This window comes from Gorilla gorilla, chromosome 17, assembly GCF_029281585.2.
Source record: "Gorilla gorilla gorilla isolate KB3781 chromosome 17, NHGRI_mGorGor1-v2.1_pri, whole genome shotgun sequence".
Classification (NCBI taxonomy): Eukaryota; Metazoa; Chordata; class Mammalia; order Primates; family Hominidae; genus Gorilla; species Gorilla gorilla.
In genome coordinates this window covers 76,039,299-76,055,872 of record NC_073241.2, presented here as the reverse complement: position 1 = coordinate 76,055,872, position 16,574 = coordinate 76,039,299, and the positions used below count along the sequence as shown (strand labels likewise).

The 16,574-nt window shown below is 37.6% G+C and overlaps 1 protein-coding gene across 11 annotated transcripts in view; it reads left to right on the top strand.

The window, feature by feature from the left end:
- Positions 1-16,574, top strand: part of PIAS2 (protein inhibitor of activated STAT 2) — a 159,421-nt gene that overhangs the window by 101,229 nt on the left and 41,618 nt on the right. For 3 of the 11 annotated variants that reach the window (XM_031003690.3, XM_031003692.3, XM_055368772.2), the window contains 2 exons: positions 1,024-1,061; positions 3,756-5,916. The exons of 1 other annotated variant lie outside the window; for it this stretch is intronic. In XM_031003690.3, the coding sequence (XP_030859550.1) occupies positions 1,024-1,061; positions 3,756-3,938 (221 nt within the window). In that variant the 3' untranslated portion in view covers positions 3,939-5,916. Of the gene's footprint in view, positions 1-1,023; positions 1,062-3,755; positions 5,917-7,792; positions 7,966-16,574 lie in introns of those variants that run through there. 7 more of the 11 variants (XM_055368779.2, XM_031003696.3, XM_031003691.2 and 4 more) reach the window with 5 other exon arrangements.

Sequence of the window (16,574 nt, the reverse complement as noted above, 5' to 3'; positions counted from 1 at the left end):
TAATACCCTTATTTGGAGATTATAAGAGAATAAATATATTTAAATTTTTTGAGTTATAAATTCATACTGGTTAGTAAATATTTTAAATGTCCCCACTGCTATTCTCTATTTTGCATAAAAGCATAATGTCAGACTTTCTCTGTGTGGTGGTTATATTCGGGGTGTCTCTGAATGCCAGCATAAAAATTCACGGAATTGAATAGAAATTGGCCTGTCTTAATGACCTATGGTTTCTTTTTTAATGTTTTGAAATAATTAAAGAGAGTTTAGTCACACAGGGAGGTCTAGGTGAACTGATGTTGAAGTTTATTACTAGACTTTTCAGACCTAAAAATTTTATTTATTGTTATTACTTGAATACGTCAAAAGTATATTACTGGACAACCTTTTACACATTCCTCTTTCTAAAATCAAATTGGACAATTACAGTTCTCTGGTTCAGAAAATTAGATTAGCTCAGAACCCAGTAACCCTTGATAACCCTGGTAGCGCATCAATTCCCGAGTGTGTGCTTTGTGCAGAGCGTTGGACTATGTACTGCTCTTGATGTGGGGACAGCGGGGACAGAGAGCTGTCATTGAAATAGACATCTGTTTAAGAAGCGATCCTTAGATGAACCTCTGTATTTCTGAAAAATAAATGTGAAATATCTTAAGAGCTTAAGTATGTTTTTTTTTTAGATGGTTCAAATCCAGATCATTAGCTCATCATTTTTATTGCTTCTCATTCTGTTAAGCGGCAAAGGGGGAAATATTTGTTTTGACTAGTCCTTCACTGGAAATTTTTGGACTTCTGCATTTGAGTCTCTGGGAGCTAGTTTTTCCAGTTGTTTTATCAGAGAATATATTCATCTTTGGGTTTTAAACACTTCAAATATCACTGATCATGGTATAGAACTTCTCTGTGACAGAGTGGTAAGCACTTACCACAAATGTTTTGTGATTTGTGATAAAGATGATTTAGGGAAATAATTCTGGTCTCCCAAAATATGAGACAACTATTAACAAAGCATTTTTGTTTTAGGTTTGGATTTTCTTTCCCTTATTCCAGTTGATCCCCAGGTATGTATCCTGAATTTAAGCAACTAATTTGTATTTGATTGTTGGTTATGTCATACTAACTAAAAATGACCAGTTGCATAAAATCAGGACAGTCATCTCTGAATTACTTACATTGATGGAAAGGAAGTACTGTGCAAATATTTCGCAATTTTATTTGAAGGAATAAAGTTGTTTTCAGTTTATGATTTTTGTCTTTAATATCTAAATTTTAAATTCTGTTTTATTTAGCTTAATCAGTTGGCATCTCTTACAAGCATTTGAATGATTAGAATGAATAGAAGCAGTGCTGGGTGGCTAGAAGTTAAAATTTTACAAATATAGTTTTATTTTTTAGCTAAAACATTCTGTATATAGAAAATCAATAGCTAAACCTGATTAGACAGACTTGACTCATTAACTTGATTCTTCATTGTTTTTAAAGACATTCAGATTTGGACTTTGGGGAGGCCCCAGTTTAAAGTTGCTATATGTCAATCATCCCCATTTTCTCTGTCAAAGATGAGAAACCCTAGTAGCTCGGTGTCCCAACATGAAGACCTTGCAGTGAGCCTGGATTGCACAGACAGGCTTATAGCAGAGGCAGAGCAGAGGAGAAGGCATGAGAAAAGTGAAGGGAGAAAATGACATAGAACAAAAGACTTCGAGAGGACTTGAGTATAGGGAGGGATAGAGGAAGAACCACGGGTCACTGCTTCATGGGCTGCTCAGTCAGCTAAGCACAAGTCCTGTATCAGCCTCCTTTTTCAGTACTCTGTATCTGATTACATGAACAACACCAGAAATTTGGGCCCAAGGTAATGTGCAGACTGAGGAATTTCTTATCATTCGGAGTTGACCTCATTACAGCAGTATATATAACAAAGGTACCTAGTGAAAGTGTCTATGTATTTTTCTAGGAAATGGATTCTTCAGATGTGAGGATTACTAATTTTTATGTGACCAGTTCTTTTAAAAAAAATTATCTTGGAACCTAGAGGTTTTTATTTCATAGCTCTGTTTTGTATATTTAGTAGTGGTCTAAGTTATTTGGTGAGTCAGTAGTAGAAGGGTGATGTGGGGCCTTCAGTTTGCCATAGAATCCTTAGGTTTTACTACTTGACCTCCATATTATCCCTTAATTCTTGTCATTGTAGCTACAATAAGGGATGCAGGGTTAGAACTTAAGTGGCTGCAATCTGAATACTACTAAGAATTCAATGCACAGAGCCTGTTGATGGCAGCACTGTAGCATCTAGCACAACTTTCATGAATGAGTATCTTTTTCCTATAAGGCAATCAAAAACCACCTGAGAGGTAGCAGGAATAAAATGTAAGTTTCTGGGCTTTGTTCTAGATTTACCCCCCAATTTTAGTGGAAAGTTAGAAATTGATTTGATTTTAGAAAAGAGTTTTAATACTGAACAATTCAACCATCTTTAGAGCTCCTTGGAAGCTCTTTAAGAACTGTTCTCCCTGTAACTAATGTCCCTTGACTCTGTATGTGGCATTCATTTTATTGATGAACCAAAACAGTTATCTATCCAAAGCATTAAATAACTTGTTCTTTTGAAGGGCAGTCTGAATTTTACTTGTCGCTGTCCCTCTGACTGGCAACTTAAACCTGGGACTGCTGTTCCTGTTTTATTCACCGGCCTTGGAAATCATGTAGTCTAAACAACTTGACTTTTAAATTCCTGTTCCATAATCCAGTGTCTCTAATGATAAGCTGCATAATCTTTAGAATGGGGAATATGAATCAGATATCCTTACTGATCTTTCATACAGTTGAACTAATGACAAACTTAAAACATCTCTTGCAGGATATCACTAGACCTCTTGTTTTGCTAAAGTCAGTGCAGTCGTTTCTCACATAAAATATTCTACACTGATATAATGCTTTTGGCTTGTCTCTCTTCACTCCTCTGTTAATATTAGAGTAGTACATTCAGGTTTGTACTTGTTTGGGATCAGTAATGGGATCAGTAACCAGGATTGTAAGGGGACTTGTGAAATATGAGCACTAGGAAAGGGGTGTTAAGCAGGCATCACGAGAAGATTAGGTTAGATCTTCTTTAACATTTATTGCAAAACTTTGTGATTACCTGAGATAATTTTCTGTCCTGAGGATCCTGTGATAGCTAGCTACCGTGTAGTCTGTGTTTTAGAATGAATGTTGTCATTCTGATGACACAAGTATTTTACGTTTATGTACAAAGGAGTCCAATGCCATCATTCAGCTGGTCAGCCTTAACATTCATAAAGGATCTGTTTGATACTCAATTCACCCCGGGAAAGGCTAACAAATACTTTTAAAAATGTTATTAAGCAAAAATGCTGGTGTAAGCTCAACAATTCTTTCAAAATTGACACCCAACTAAATACAGTTAGGGAGCAAATTCTTTTTGAGATTAGGGCCAATATTTAGTATTAAATGACTTCAGTTATTGTTGACGTTGTACTTTTACCTTTGTATGTGGTCAGCAAACAAGTTCCACAAGTTTAGAGAGAATCAAGAATATATGCTGCATTCTCTAAATAATGTAAAATAGCTAAATTCATGCCACCTTCCACCCAAAGATATGAAGTTTTGAGCAATTTTTAAATCCCACTGGGATTTAAATATATGACTATTGCTTGTGCATATCTAATAATTTCTAGTCTCTTTATTTAAAATCAAGTAGCCTCTTCCTCATTGGCATCATTGTTTGTTTCAAGCAGTACTGTCCTCCTATGTTTTTGGATAGTCTCACCTCACCCTTAACAGCAAGCAGTACGTCTGTCACCACCACCAGCTCCCATGAAAGCAGTACTCATGTTAGTTCATCCAGCAGCAGGAGTGAGACAGGGGTCATAACCAGCAGTGGAAGTAACATTCCTGACATCATCTCATTGGACTAAAGGAGGACTCACTTGATTCTGGGAATCATTCATCAGAACTGCTTTTTCTTGGATCTCTACTCTGTGGAAACTTTCCTTTTTTTTTTTAATAATTTGGTATTTATTGAAAGTCAGATGGATTCTTTTGCTTTCTGAGGGGTGAACACAGAAGACTGCAACAAGAACCAAATGACATGCAAGGATTTTTCTTAATTATGCTGTACTCTCAGCATCAGATACATTCAACCATAACTGTATCTTCCTGAGAGATGGATTTCACTTTCATACGTTAATGGATGGAGTCTACAAATCAGTGAAAAAAGTTTTTGTTAAAGAGCAATAAAATTATGTAAATATTCAAGTAACCTTTTTTCTAATTAAAAAAAATTGTAATCACTGATTCTAGAATGACAGCAACTTCTGTTTAACCTTACGTGAAGGAAAAAAAAATATATGGAAAGAACTTAATGTTTGCTGAATGAGTCCTTTCCATGGAGATTTGCTCTGTTTCATTGAAGTAATGAAGTTTCAGTACATGGCCAAAGCTTGGATTCCACTTTTCGTCCTGCATTTCCACTTTTCTTCGTGATCGCATCAAAGAAAAATGGCATTCGTGTTACTTGGTTTTTTTCCTGCTTATCATTTACACTTTGACGTTGTTTGCTAATGAGTGCTGTGTGAAGTTCTGGGATTTGGCTACTCTTCATTGGTGATTATGTTTAAAAGCACTATGCAGATTCTGCCCTGACATAAACTGTGTTATTATGTTTTTAGTAATTGTACATTTTTCATTCTAGAGTTTTCTATAAATTTGAGGCTTGCCTTCTCAAAAAAGAAACTCTATGCAGCCATTGAATGAAATGTCTTTGGGGTACAGTGTGACTGGAATGTTTGTTAGAAATTTGTTCACACTATCAAATATTGATATATTGGAGCCAGCAGAAGAGCAGATTTTGGGAGGTGGTAATAACAAAATTTAATTTCTTCCCAGTAACTTAATTTTCTCATTTATTTTACAGAATAGTAGTGAAATATTTGATGAAACTTTGTATTTTGGTAGCACTACATAGAAAATGTGTTTTAGATTTATGATGATCATATTTCTCACCAATGTAATTTCAGTCTCCGCAGTGATTTTCAAACTTAGGGAAAGGGACAGCATTAGATTTTTTTTTTTTCATTTTTTTAAAATGATATCTTACCTGAAACTACAAACGACAAAAGAGAATTAGAAATGTTTGAATTAAAGTGAAGAAGGGTTGGGGGAGATGGGCCTGAACCCACTTCCTGTCTCAATCCATGCTACCCCAAACACTCCAGGGAACCTCTGAGGTTTTATTGGGTGCACTTTGAAAATTTCTCTTCTATAATGTGTTTGTTTGATTTTAAATCACAGAGAAAACTGGGTTTTACTCTTAGAGAAACATTTTCATCCAGTTTTTTAGTTTGCTTCATTTGACTTCCTAAATCATTTTTGAGTTCGCAAGGATTTGGTACTTTTCTGTTTAGCTTTCTCTCTCTAAGCTTTATCTACCTTAAAAACAAAGTCCTTTTTTTAATGGCCAGTCCAACCAATTGATTTCTCAAACTGAAGTGCCCAGGTGTGGACTCATCAATTTCCGTTAGAATAGGGACATCCTACTTAAGAGTTGGTGCAGCTCCAAGGAGCTGACTTGTCCTTGCTTGGGGGTTTTTTTTTTTTCTTTCACCTTCTCAAGTTTCCATGGCCTTTGTGTGTTCTTTTTATGTTGATTTAATTTCATATGGTGTTCCACAAATCCCTTCTTTGGCTACATCGTCTCCTTATTCAATGGATTATCCCTTTGTGGGGGCTGCTTATTTTAAAGATGTTGGGGGGGAAAAAACCCGAATCTACGAGCAGTAGTTGCACATAGTTGCCAGTTTACCTTCTTAGTCATTAGATTTCCAAACCATGTTGCAGTTTTTTGGTCCAGATATAGTATTTCTTTCTAATAAAGTTTTATGTTGCTCCTCTAAATACAGATGCAATATTTATTGACTCTGTAATCAGATAGAAAAAATTTAACTTGGTTTGTGTGGTATGACTTATAAAGAAATGATGTATATTTGTTATTTTGTTACCCTTTAGATTGTCAGAGACTCCCCCAATTTAATCAACAAAGTTTTATAAAGTAAATGAAAATATTAATAGAAATTAGTTTATTTACTTGGTTCTTATAACTGATACCTCTGTGCTTTTATAATTGTGATTTTTTTTTTTGTTTTTTTTTCTATTTTCTGTGAACAGTTTTAATGTTCGGTTTTGGTGTTTTACACTGAAATTACATATAAATTTTTAATTTATTTCATACAGGCAACTTGCATTTTAAAAAATACACTTTGAAGTTTATCATCTTGAAATTGGGGCTTACATTGTTTATCTGTCTTGAGCATTAGTACTTTATGACTTTGGCCTTATGGCAACATCATGATTATTAAGCTGTCAGCCTTTAATGTGGTCACTGTTTCTTATCCAGACCCTGACTTTCTAGTAGTTTATTTTGCTAGCCCAGATTTCTGCTTAACCAAATATAAGGGAGTTTCAGAGGGGTGATCTTAGCTGTCACCTAGATTCTGTCAGCCAACCAGTGATTGTCTGGAATATCTTAGGAAATGAACTGTAATTGTCAGCCTCCTAAAATCAGTTTTTTTTGTTTTTTTTTTTTGAGGCTGAGTCTTGCTCTTGTTGCCCAGGATGGAGTGCAATGGTGCGATCTTGGCTCACCGCAACCTCCACCTGCAGGGTTCAAGCGATTCTCCTGCCTCAGCCTCCCGAGTAGCTGGGATTACAGGCATGTATCACCACGCCCGGCTAATTTTGTATTTTTAGTAGATACGGGGTTTCTCCATTTTGGTCAGGCTGGTCTCGAACTCCCGACCTCAGGTGATCCGCCTGCCTTGGCCTCCCAAAGTGCTGGGATTTACAGGCGTGAGCCACCGCGCCTGGCCAAAATAAAATGTTTTTATCTTTCTTCACTTAGAACTATGAAGGCCTTTTCTTGTTCTGGTAACCCCCCCACAGTGTAATTGGTGCTGAAAATAGTTTCGTGCCTGAGGTCTGTTGTCACTCACTCACTTTCTGACAATTAGGTGAGCCACTTGAGGATTTTCTGGCCTGAAGTTATAAAAACCTGGCATCTGTCCTAAGGTAATTGTAAAGGCAAAATGAAAGCATTGAGGTGAATTTAGGTTATATGGCATTTATCTGGTAATGTGTTTCAGAAAAGCTAGAATGAAAATGTGATGTAAGGGATAGCAAATGTAGGTTGATTCATAATTCTTGGTATAAAACCAAGTTTTCCTTAGTCTTGAGGAATTTGAAGAAAGGTAAAATGTTGGATTTTAAGCAAAGTAGGATTGACCAGAGACTGTTCTGACTTTGATATTCAGACCTTTCAGATGTTCTTCCTTCAGACCAGTCCAAGACACTCAGCATTTCCAGCCAAGTTGTCTTTTTTTTCTGCCAAGAAAGTATTCATTAGTTGACGTTTGTTTGTATTTTAAGTAAAGTCAATTTTTTTAAAGCATTAATTTAATTCACGGGTATGCCTTTCATTTCTCTGGCCTTCAGTTGGTTTAAAAAAAAAAAAAAAAAGCACTTAGCCGGACCATTCTTTCTTTAGTAAACATTTTTATTTTCTTAATTTTTCCTGAAAGATTTTCTCCATTTTCATGGAATGTTATAATGACACTACCATTATTTTCTAGCTCTTTGCATAATAGAAAAATGTAGAGCAGTGCACCATTTAAACATGTCTGACATTGGATTTAGTGGTCCTAGGTTCATGTGATTTGGGAGCCTTAAGTTGTTATTTAGATTGATTCAGCCTGATTCACCATCTTTTTTACTACAGTTCTACATGAATGTGGTGAAACAGGTAGAAGAAAATTAAGCATTTCTCTGCTTTTGGAGTCTACTGTTCCTGCCTAGTGACTGGTTTGTAACACCCCCCTCACCCCTACTTTGTTAGGAACCTGCAATTCGTAAAAGAAAGAAATAAAGCTGTACACAATGTCCATTCTTTAATGCTTGCCTGGTTGAATAATGTTTGTTTTTTCTGTTTATGTCAGTAGTACATGCTTATTGTGGAAAATTTAGACAATACAGAAAAGTATAACAATTAATTGCCTATGATTCTGTCACCAGAAAAAAAATCACTTGATATTTTTGCATATTCCTTGCCAGTGTCTTTGCTACTTCTGCATATTTTTACTTAGTTTCATCATTCTCAGTGTAATTTATATCTTGGGGTTTTTCCTCTCAACCTACAGGCATTATTCCATGTCATTAAAACTGTGTCAACTATTATTAATTTTATGGTACTCCATTGTTACGGATGTGCCATGTTTCATATAACCTTTACTTATTTTGAACAGTTTAGATTGTATCTCATAATGCCACAATGAATATCTTTGTGTATAAATTATTTTCTTAGGATAAAATACTGGAGGTGGAATTTCTAGTCAAGGGTATGTGAACACTTTTGTAGTTCTTGATTCATACCACTTTTCCACATGGGTATGTTAATTTATACTGCAGCTAGATGGTATGGGAAGGGTGGTCTAGCCATATTTTCCAAGAACATGCAACGTTTTATCTTTATGCAGGCATCTGCACTAAGACCCTCTGCCTTTCTGACTCTATGGAACGGGGTTAACTGATATGGAGATCATTGGCAGAGATTTTCCCAAGCTTTCTTAGTTTTAAACATATCTGACATGGGCCGGGCGTGGAGGCTCACGCCTGTAATCCCAGCACTTTGGGAGGCCAAGGCAGGCAGATAATCTGAAGTCAGGAGTTGGAGACCAGCCTGGCTAACATGGAACATGGTGAAACCCCATCTCTAGCAAAAATACATAAATTAGGTGGGTGTGATGGCAGGCGCCTGTAGTCCCAGCTACTTGGGAGACCGAGGCAGGAGAATCGCTTGAACCCAGGAGGCGGAGGATTTGCAGTGATCCGAGATTGTACCACTGCACTCCAGCCTGGGTAACAAAGCAAGACACTCTAAAAAAAAAATATATATATATATATATATGTAAAATCTGACATGTTTCAGAAACACCTACGTATGGCTATCCAAGCTTTTCATATGATTTTACTGGCACTGTAAAGTTGCACAAATATTCTTTGTCAGACTACGTTTTCCATCTTTAGTTCAAAAGTTTTGTCACTTTTTAAAAAAAGCCTCTTGTACCTAAGGCCTGCCCTTAAGAGGTCAGCTCTCTTTTTCCTCTTCCTATAGGCCCCATTATGGCCTTTCTGAGCTCCCCAAAGCCAGTAGAATCTACTGAGCCAAAGGCATTCCATCCCCAAACTGAAAAGTGGTAAGGCTAAAAGCTATAGAAACAGGCAAACATTGCCTGTTTTCACTTTATATTCCCTTATGTTTCCAATAAGGGTAGCTGCAGGGAAAGAAAAAAACAGATTGCTACCTTCAGATGTTTGAGGTACAACATTTTCTTGATTGGCATAGCACAATCATTTCCCAAACTGCTTCCTATTTCTGAATGGCTTTTTTAAAAAGCTTTATTTTGTGTTCTCAAAGCTTAATTATTTTAAGTGACGAAGAGTGTTACCGTGTTGTAGAATAGCACATGCCTCTTATTTTGGCCTTCATCAAACTGTTTAATAAATGTTTAGAGTGTTTTGTAAGTACACGTGGAATAGAGTGTTACAGAAGTTTTGGTTCCAGACATCAGGCAGCTTATAATCAAGGTTCCAAAAATCAAGAATTCTTAGGCTGGGCATGGTGGCTCATGCCTGTAATCCCAGCACTTTGGGAAGCCAAGGCAGGCAAATCACTTGAGGCCAGGAGTTTGAGACCAGCCTGGCCAACTTGGTAAAACCCCATCTCTACTAAAAATACAAAAAATTAGGGCATGATGGCTCATGTCTGTAATCCCAGCTACTTGGGAGGCTGAGGGATGAGAATTGCTTGAACCTGAGAGGCGGAGGTTGCAGTGACTCAGGATCATGACCCTGTACTCCAGCCTGGGTGACAGAGTGAGACCAAAAAAAAAAAAAAAAAAAAAAACCAGTAACAGGCATTGTGCAAAGAATTTTCCAAGAATGTCTCATTCTTGCAATGGCTTCTCAGAGGAAAGTGGTGTTATTCCCCATTTTACAAATGAAACAGGTTTAGGTAAGTTTCCCAAGGTCACAGTGAATGAGTAGTGGACTTGGGAGTCTGACCTAGACTTACCCCAAAAGCTCTCTGCGTAAACTGAAGTGACGTTAATTAGCTGTGCTATCTAGGAGACTGATATGGGAATCTAGACTTAAAATTATGAGAACTGGTTTCAGATGATGGCCAGAGTAATAAGGAAGGAGTGGATGCTGAAGCCATTTCAAAGGAAGACTCAAGATTCAGTGACTGAATATAGGAGTAAGGGTTGAGTGCGTTTTTCATCCGTTTTTCAAGCCTGGGTAACTTGGATGTTAATGGCACTATCTACAGAGACAGGAGGCAGTTTAGAGTGAAGACGAATCATGTATGGGAGACAGTGATGAATGTTAAGCATGGGATTTCAGAAATAAAGCATCCATGAGGCTCATTCCTGGCTTTTCTGCAGTCTTTTAAATAAAAGTACAAACCTCCCTTGTCATCCATTTTTGCCTTCACTTATCTCCATTCTGTGTTATGTTCTAGTCACGCCCCAGTCACTGATCCCTTCCTAGGCCATACTTGGCTACATCTTAGCCTTTTCTTTTGATTTTTCTCTTCACTGCCTTGCCCATTACAAATTTGGCTGCCACCTGAGGCCCTGCCATACCCTACAGCTCACACCAGCGTGGGCTGTGTTCACATTCTACATATCTCAAGATACAGTGGTTGCTGTCCTTCCCCCCTACTGCATCGTTACACGTCTCTAAAAAATCTCTGCCTCTGAAGCTCATGCCAAGAGGTTATACTATCAGCTACCTCTAGTTTTATAACTGCCTGATCATTCCCTTTGATTTGCTGGAAGCTTTGACTCACAGTGTTCCTTGCCTTACTTGATTCTGGTCATTATTCTCAATATCTTGAACATTCTATAGATGATTTATCCAAGTTGGTCTGTGAGGTATTGGTTACTTTACCTCCAGCATTTTCTTCTACTGAACCACGCTTTCTGTTTTCCTCTTTGCTACTTGTCCAGACTGTTCTTTCATTATTGCAGCCTTGAAGAAATCCTCAGTAACCTATCCATCCTCCAACATGACGTAGCATAGTTCCTTTGCCCATTCTCATCAGTTATAACAAATGTTATTGCCCTCTTTTCAGGCCACTTCCTTCTCAGAAGATGACTTTGCTGCTTAATTCAAACAGAAGGGACAGTCTGAAAGCATGATTTCTTCCCCACCTATGACCACATCCATCCTTTTTTGTTTCCAGTTTCAGAGAATGAGGTAGGCCTTTAAGGCCAACTGACTCTGGTCTCCTCCTGTCATCTTCAGGACCTTCCTCTGTCAGACTTCCCCTCTCTTATCTCCATGTCTCTCACCTCTCTACTGCTGCTTTTCTTGGCTTACAAATGGTCTCAGTTATCCAGTATTTGAGATTATATTAGGTGCCAGACATTGTATCAGGCACTTGGAACACAAGGCAGGATCCTGCCCCCACCAAAGTTGTGCTCCAGTAGCGTCAACAGAGGTGGGAAATAGGGAGATTACAATGTTAATGGTAAAAGACAAAGTATAGGGTGCTACAGGAGCATGTAAATGAGGCACCTCAATGATTTAATAGAAGTAATGTGGAGAAATGTGAGGATTGATTAAAAGCTTGTCCAAAAAGAGGGCCAAAAATGTTTACAATTGCTGGAAGTTTGCTAAGGAATATTGAGAAATATGCATAGATAGATCGTGAAGGGCCTTGTAAAACAGTGATGAGACATTGAAGAGTTTTCATGATCATTAGTAGTAATGAGAATTTGTTGAGTTTGGTATGATTATCTCCATATTACAAATGTGGAAACAGATTCTGAGAGGATAAGCGACTTACTTGCCCAAGGTCATGCAGCTTGTAATTGAGGAGTCAGGCTTCAAATCCAGTTTTAACTACTTTCTCAGAGGCCTTTCTTGATCATTCTATCTAAAAAGCAAGTGTTCCCTAACTATTATCCCAGTACCCTGGTTTATATACTCTTAATACATAAAATAATCCCTGCATATTGTGTGTGTCCCCTACTAGATTGTAAGCTCCATGAGGGCAGAGGTGATAACTTTTTTCACTTGCATCCCGGAGCCTAACATGATATGGGCTACATAGAAGGTACCCAGTAAATATTGGTGGATGAAGAAATGGTGGATAACCATTTGCACTTGACTTATGCTGACTGGAAATTCAATACCTTTGGAATATATAATACCTCAGCAGTAAGCATTCACCAAGAGAGGAAAACAGAAGGAGGTGCATGTTTAGGGTAGGTGGTACGGGAGATGGATGCTGGGGTGTTGGAAGGCAGCATACTCACCTTCTGAACTCCAAAACTTACAGGGGCAAGGGCCATTAATGAGGGGTGGGTAGAGCAGTGCACAGTGGGGATAATAATGTGGGAGTAGGTGTATTAAACCTGGAAGTGTAAGCAACTCCTTGTAGACCCACCCTACTGTGTATAAAAGGCTGGAGAAATTCTTCATATGATCTACTCTAGGTTATGTACTGAGGACCACCTTATCTGGGTCAGGTACACTACACAGAGTGATACAATATAATTGTAAACATAATTAATCCTCACTGTGATGGCTAGCCACCTGACCCAAATCATTATTAGACTCAATACTTTGGAACTGGAACAAAAATCAGTTGACCTGATGTCTGAAAGACATGCCCACCTGCTATTTGACAAGCTATAGACATATCCTACCAATTGATGGGTAGTAGCACTGAAACTATGAAAGTGGATGAACTCATCCAGAGGAGTTGATGAGTGAGAAAAGAAGACTGGAAAAGGAACACAAGGAAATCAAGAAGGAGCAGCTGAGACTGAAGGAAAATAACGTGGTATTACAGAGGCCAAAAAATAGAGTATTTCAAGAAGCAAGTGGTTAGTGGAGTTAAAAGCTGCTGATACAACCTAAAAAAGTAAGTATCCATTTTTAAAAAAACTTTCATTTAAAATACCACCATATTTTATTGAATCTAAGTACCTGATTGTAAGACATTAAAGAAAAATTAAACCTGCTAATTAAACTATGACCCATTGCTTTCATTGGTCAATGAAAAGTACTTCACTATGTATCCTATTAAAATGTAGGAGAGGGAGGAATATGAATCTTATAAATGAGGAATTATGGTAATTTTTGTCTTCCTTTGGCTTTCTTAACCAGGCCGTATCGTAATTTCATCAAGAACAATTTCAGTGGAGTGATCAGGGTCTACCTAGTTTGCGGTGGGAGAGGACCCCAAAGTAAAGAAATGCAGTAGCAAGTATGGGCAACTGTTTAAAAACTGTTACGAAAGGCAGAGCTACAGCAATAGAATTATATGTGGTTGAAGGATTTTTTTTTTTTTTTTTTTTAATGCGGAGCCTCTCTGTTGCCCAGGCTGGAATGCAGTGGTCTTATCTCGGCTCTCTGCAACCTCCACCTCCTGGGTTCAAGCAATTCTTCTGCCTCAGCCTTCCAAGTAGCTGGGATTACAGGCACACATCACCACACCCAGCTAAATTCTGTGTTTTTAGTAGAGAAGGAGTTTCACCATGTTGGCCAGGCTGGTCTTGAACTCCTGACTTCAGGTGATCTGCCTGCCTTGGCCTCCCAAAGTGCTAGGATTACAGGTGTGAGCCACTGTGCCTGGCGTGTTTTGTTGATGTTGTTGTTTGTGTTTTTTTTTTAGTGGAAGAAACTTGAATTTCATGTTTAACTGCTAATAGGATAGTGAGATGGAATCAGTAGAGGTAAAAATGCGGGAGGTGCAGGAGAGGTTGACTAAGATCATTGGTACACCAAGGTTCCTGAACAGGAGGAGGAAGTTGGGATCCAGATCAAAGGCAGATGAAGGGATGGTTGTGGACATAGGCATGTGTGTCATTTGAACGGCAGAGAGTTAAAAGAGTTACTTAGTGGTTTGGCTTTCATGTCTTTGAGAACCATATGATTGATGTTATTGGTTCCAGAAGCAAGGAGGAGGTAAGGATGATGTATGAGTATAACAGCTAGTTTGAAATAGCAATCCTGGAGAATTAGAGAATGGACTAGCGGTGAGTTGGACACCGTAGACTTAACAGTGATAGCTAAATGGCAGTGCTTTCTTCAGTAATGCCCATTGTTGAAGCCATAGTTGTGGAAGCAGTCAAAGGTTGGATTTATTCAGGGTGGGTTTTGTCACATTGGCGCAACAGAGTGACTTGGGTAATCTCCTAAAGTCGCTGGCAAGTAGTTTACATGCTAGAATCTCAGCTGCCATCACACTCCTGGAATTATTTTTGTTGAAGTCAAATGTGCTCCTAATTGCCAAGTCTCTTGGACTTGATTTTTACTAGTTTCAACATCTGCAGTTGACACAGTCTCTTCCATTTCTTGGCTATTGTGCCAACATGTCTTTTTCTATCTTTGGGAACTCATTTTCTTCTCTCTGCCCTGGAAATGTAGGTGTAATCTTGCCAGTCAGCGGCATTTCCCCCAGCCACTTGACCTACACTCCTTGATATGCTCAACTATTAATATTCCACTAGAATGTAAGTTCCGTGAGGGCCAAGATTTTTTGTTTTGCTAATCAAGTGTCTAGAACAGTTTTTACTTACAACTTAACTATGCCATTATATTTGAAGTTACTTTCTTATGAGTTTATGTGTGTGTATATGTATATATTCACGTTCCTTTGTGTGTTTATACATATATATGTAAAGTTGTACATATGTGTGTAGCTATATGTACATATGTATACATGTATATATGTGTATATATACACAGTATGCAGGTTGCTGTGTATGTGTATATATATATACACACATGTAAAGCTTTACATATATAGCTTTACATATATGCTGGGGCTGCCTTTACAAAGCTGCACAAATAGGGTGTCTTAACAGAAATGTATTGTCTCAGGATCTGCAGGCTACAAGTCTGAAACGAAGGTGTCAGCAGGGTTGTTTCCTTCTAAGGCCTCTTAGGGAAGAATGTGTTCCAGGTTTTTCTCATTGGCTTGTAGGTGGCAGTCTTCTCCTTGTGTCTCTTTATATAGTCTTCCTTCTGTGCATGTTTGTCTCTGTGTCCAGATTTCCCCTGTTTGTTAGGACAAGAGTCATATTGGATTAAGATCCACCTTAATGACCTCATTTAATTAGATTACCCCTGTAAAGACCTTATTGCCAAGTAAAGTCACATTCTGAGGAATGAAGGGTCAGGATTCCAACATATACACATATATATATATATATGTATATATGTATCTGTGTGTATATATATGTATATATGTATATATGTGTGTATATATATGTATATATGTATATATGTGTGTATATATATGTATATATGTGTGTATATGTATATATGTGTGTGTGTGTGTATATATATATATATATATATTTTTTGCCCCATTGGTGAGACACATTTCACCTCCATAACACATATACAGTTCACCCATTTAAAGTGTATGGTTTGTTGCTTTTTTAGTATTTTTCACAGCATTGTGTAATCATCACCACGATCAGTTTTAGTGCATTATTCTTACCCTAAAAAGAAACTACATACCCATTAGCAATCACTCCCCATTCATTGCACTACACTTCCCAACACTAGGCAACCACTAATCTACTTTCTGTTTCTAGGTATTTGCTTGTTCCGAACACTTCATATGGAATCATATATGTGGTCTTGTGACTGGCTTTATTCAATTAGCCTAATGTTTTCAAAGTTCATCTATGCTGTAGATGTATCAGTATTTTATTCCCTTTTATGGCCGAATAACAACAACATTGTATGGATATACCATGCTTTGTTTATTCATTCACTAGCTGGTAGACTTTTGGATCGTTTCCACAGTTTGGCTATTATAAGTGATGCTGCTGTGAACATTGATGTACACGTGTTTGTATCCATATGTTTTCATTTCTCTAGGTTATATACCTAGGAGTAGAATTGATGGGTCATATATAATTCCATGTTTAACATTTTGAGGAACTGCCAGGCTTTTCCAAAGTGGCTGTTTACCATTGTAAATTACCCCCTGCAATGTGCGATGGTTCCAGTTTCTTCAGTTCTCACCATTTGTTACTACTATTTTTTATTACAGCCAGCCTAGTGGGTTGGAAATATTATCTGATTATGGTTTTGATTTGTGTTTCTCTAATGATCATTTATCAAATGATGTTGAACTTTTTTTTTTTTTTTTTTAAGGTTTTGGAGGTCTTTATTAGATGATGAATATAATTATTTCCGTTTTACAAATAGAGATGTCATTATAGCCAAAGTGGCCCTGTAGAGTTCCCTGGGCACATGGAACCTGGCCTTGTGTTTCCTGCACCCAGCTACCTTCCCTTCTTTTTTTTTTTTTTTTTTTTTTTTTTTTTATATATATTTTTTTTTTTTATTGATCATTCTTGGGTGTTTCTCGCAGAGGGGGATTTGGTAGGGTTACAGGACAATAGTGGAGGGAAGATCAGCAGATAAGCAAGTGAACAAAGTTCTCTGGTTTCCCTAGGCAGAGGACC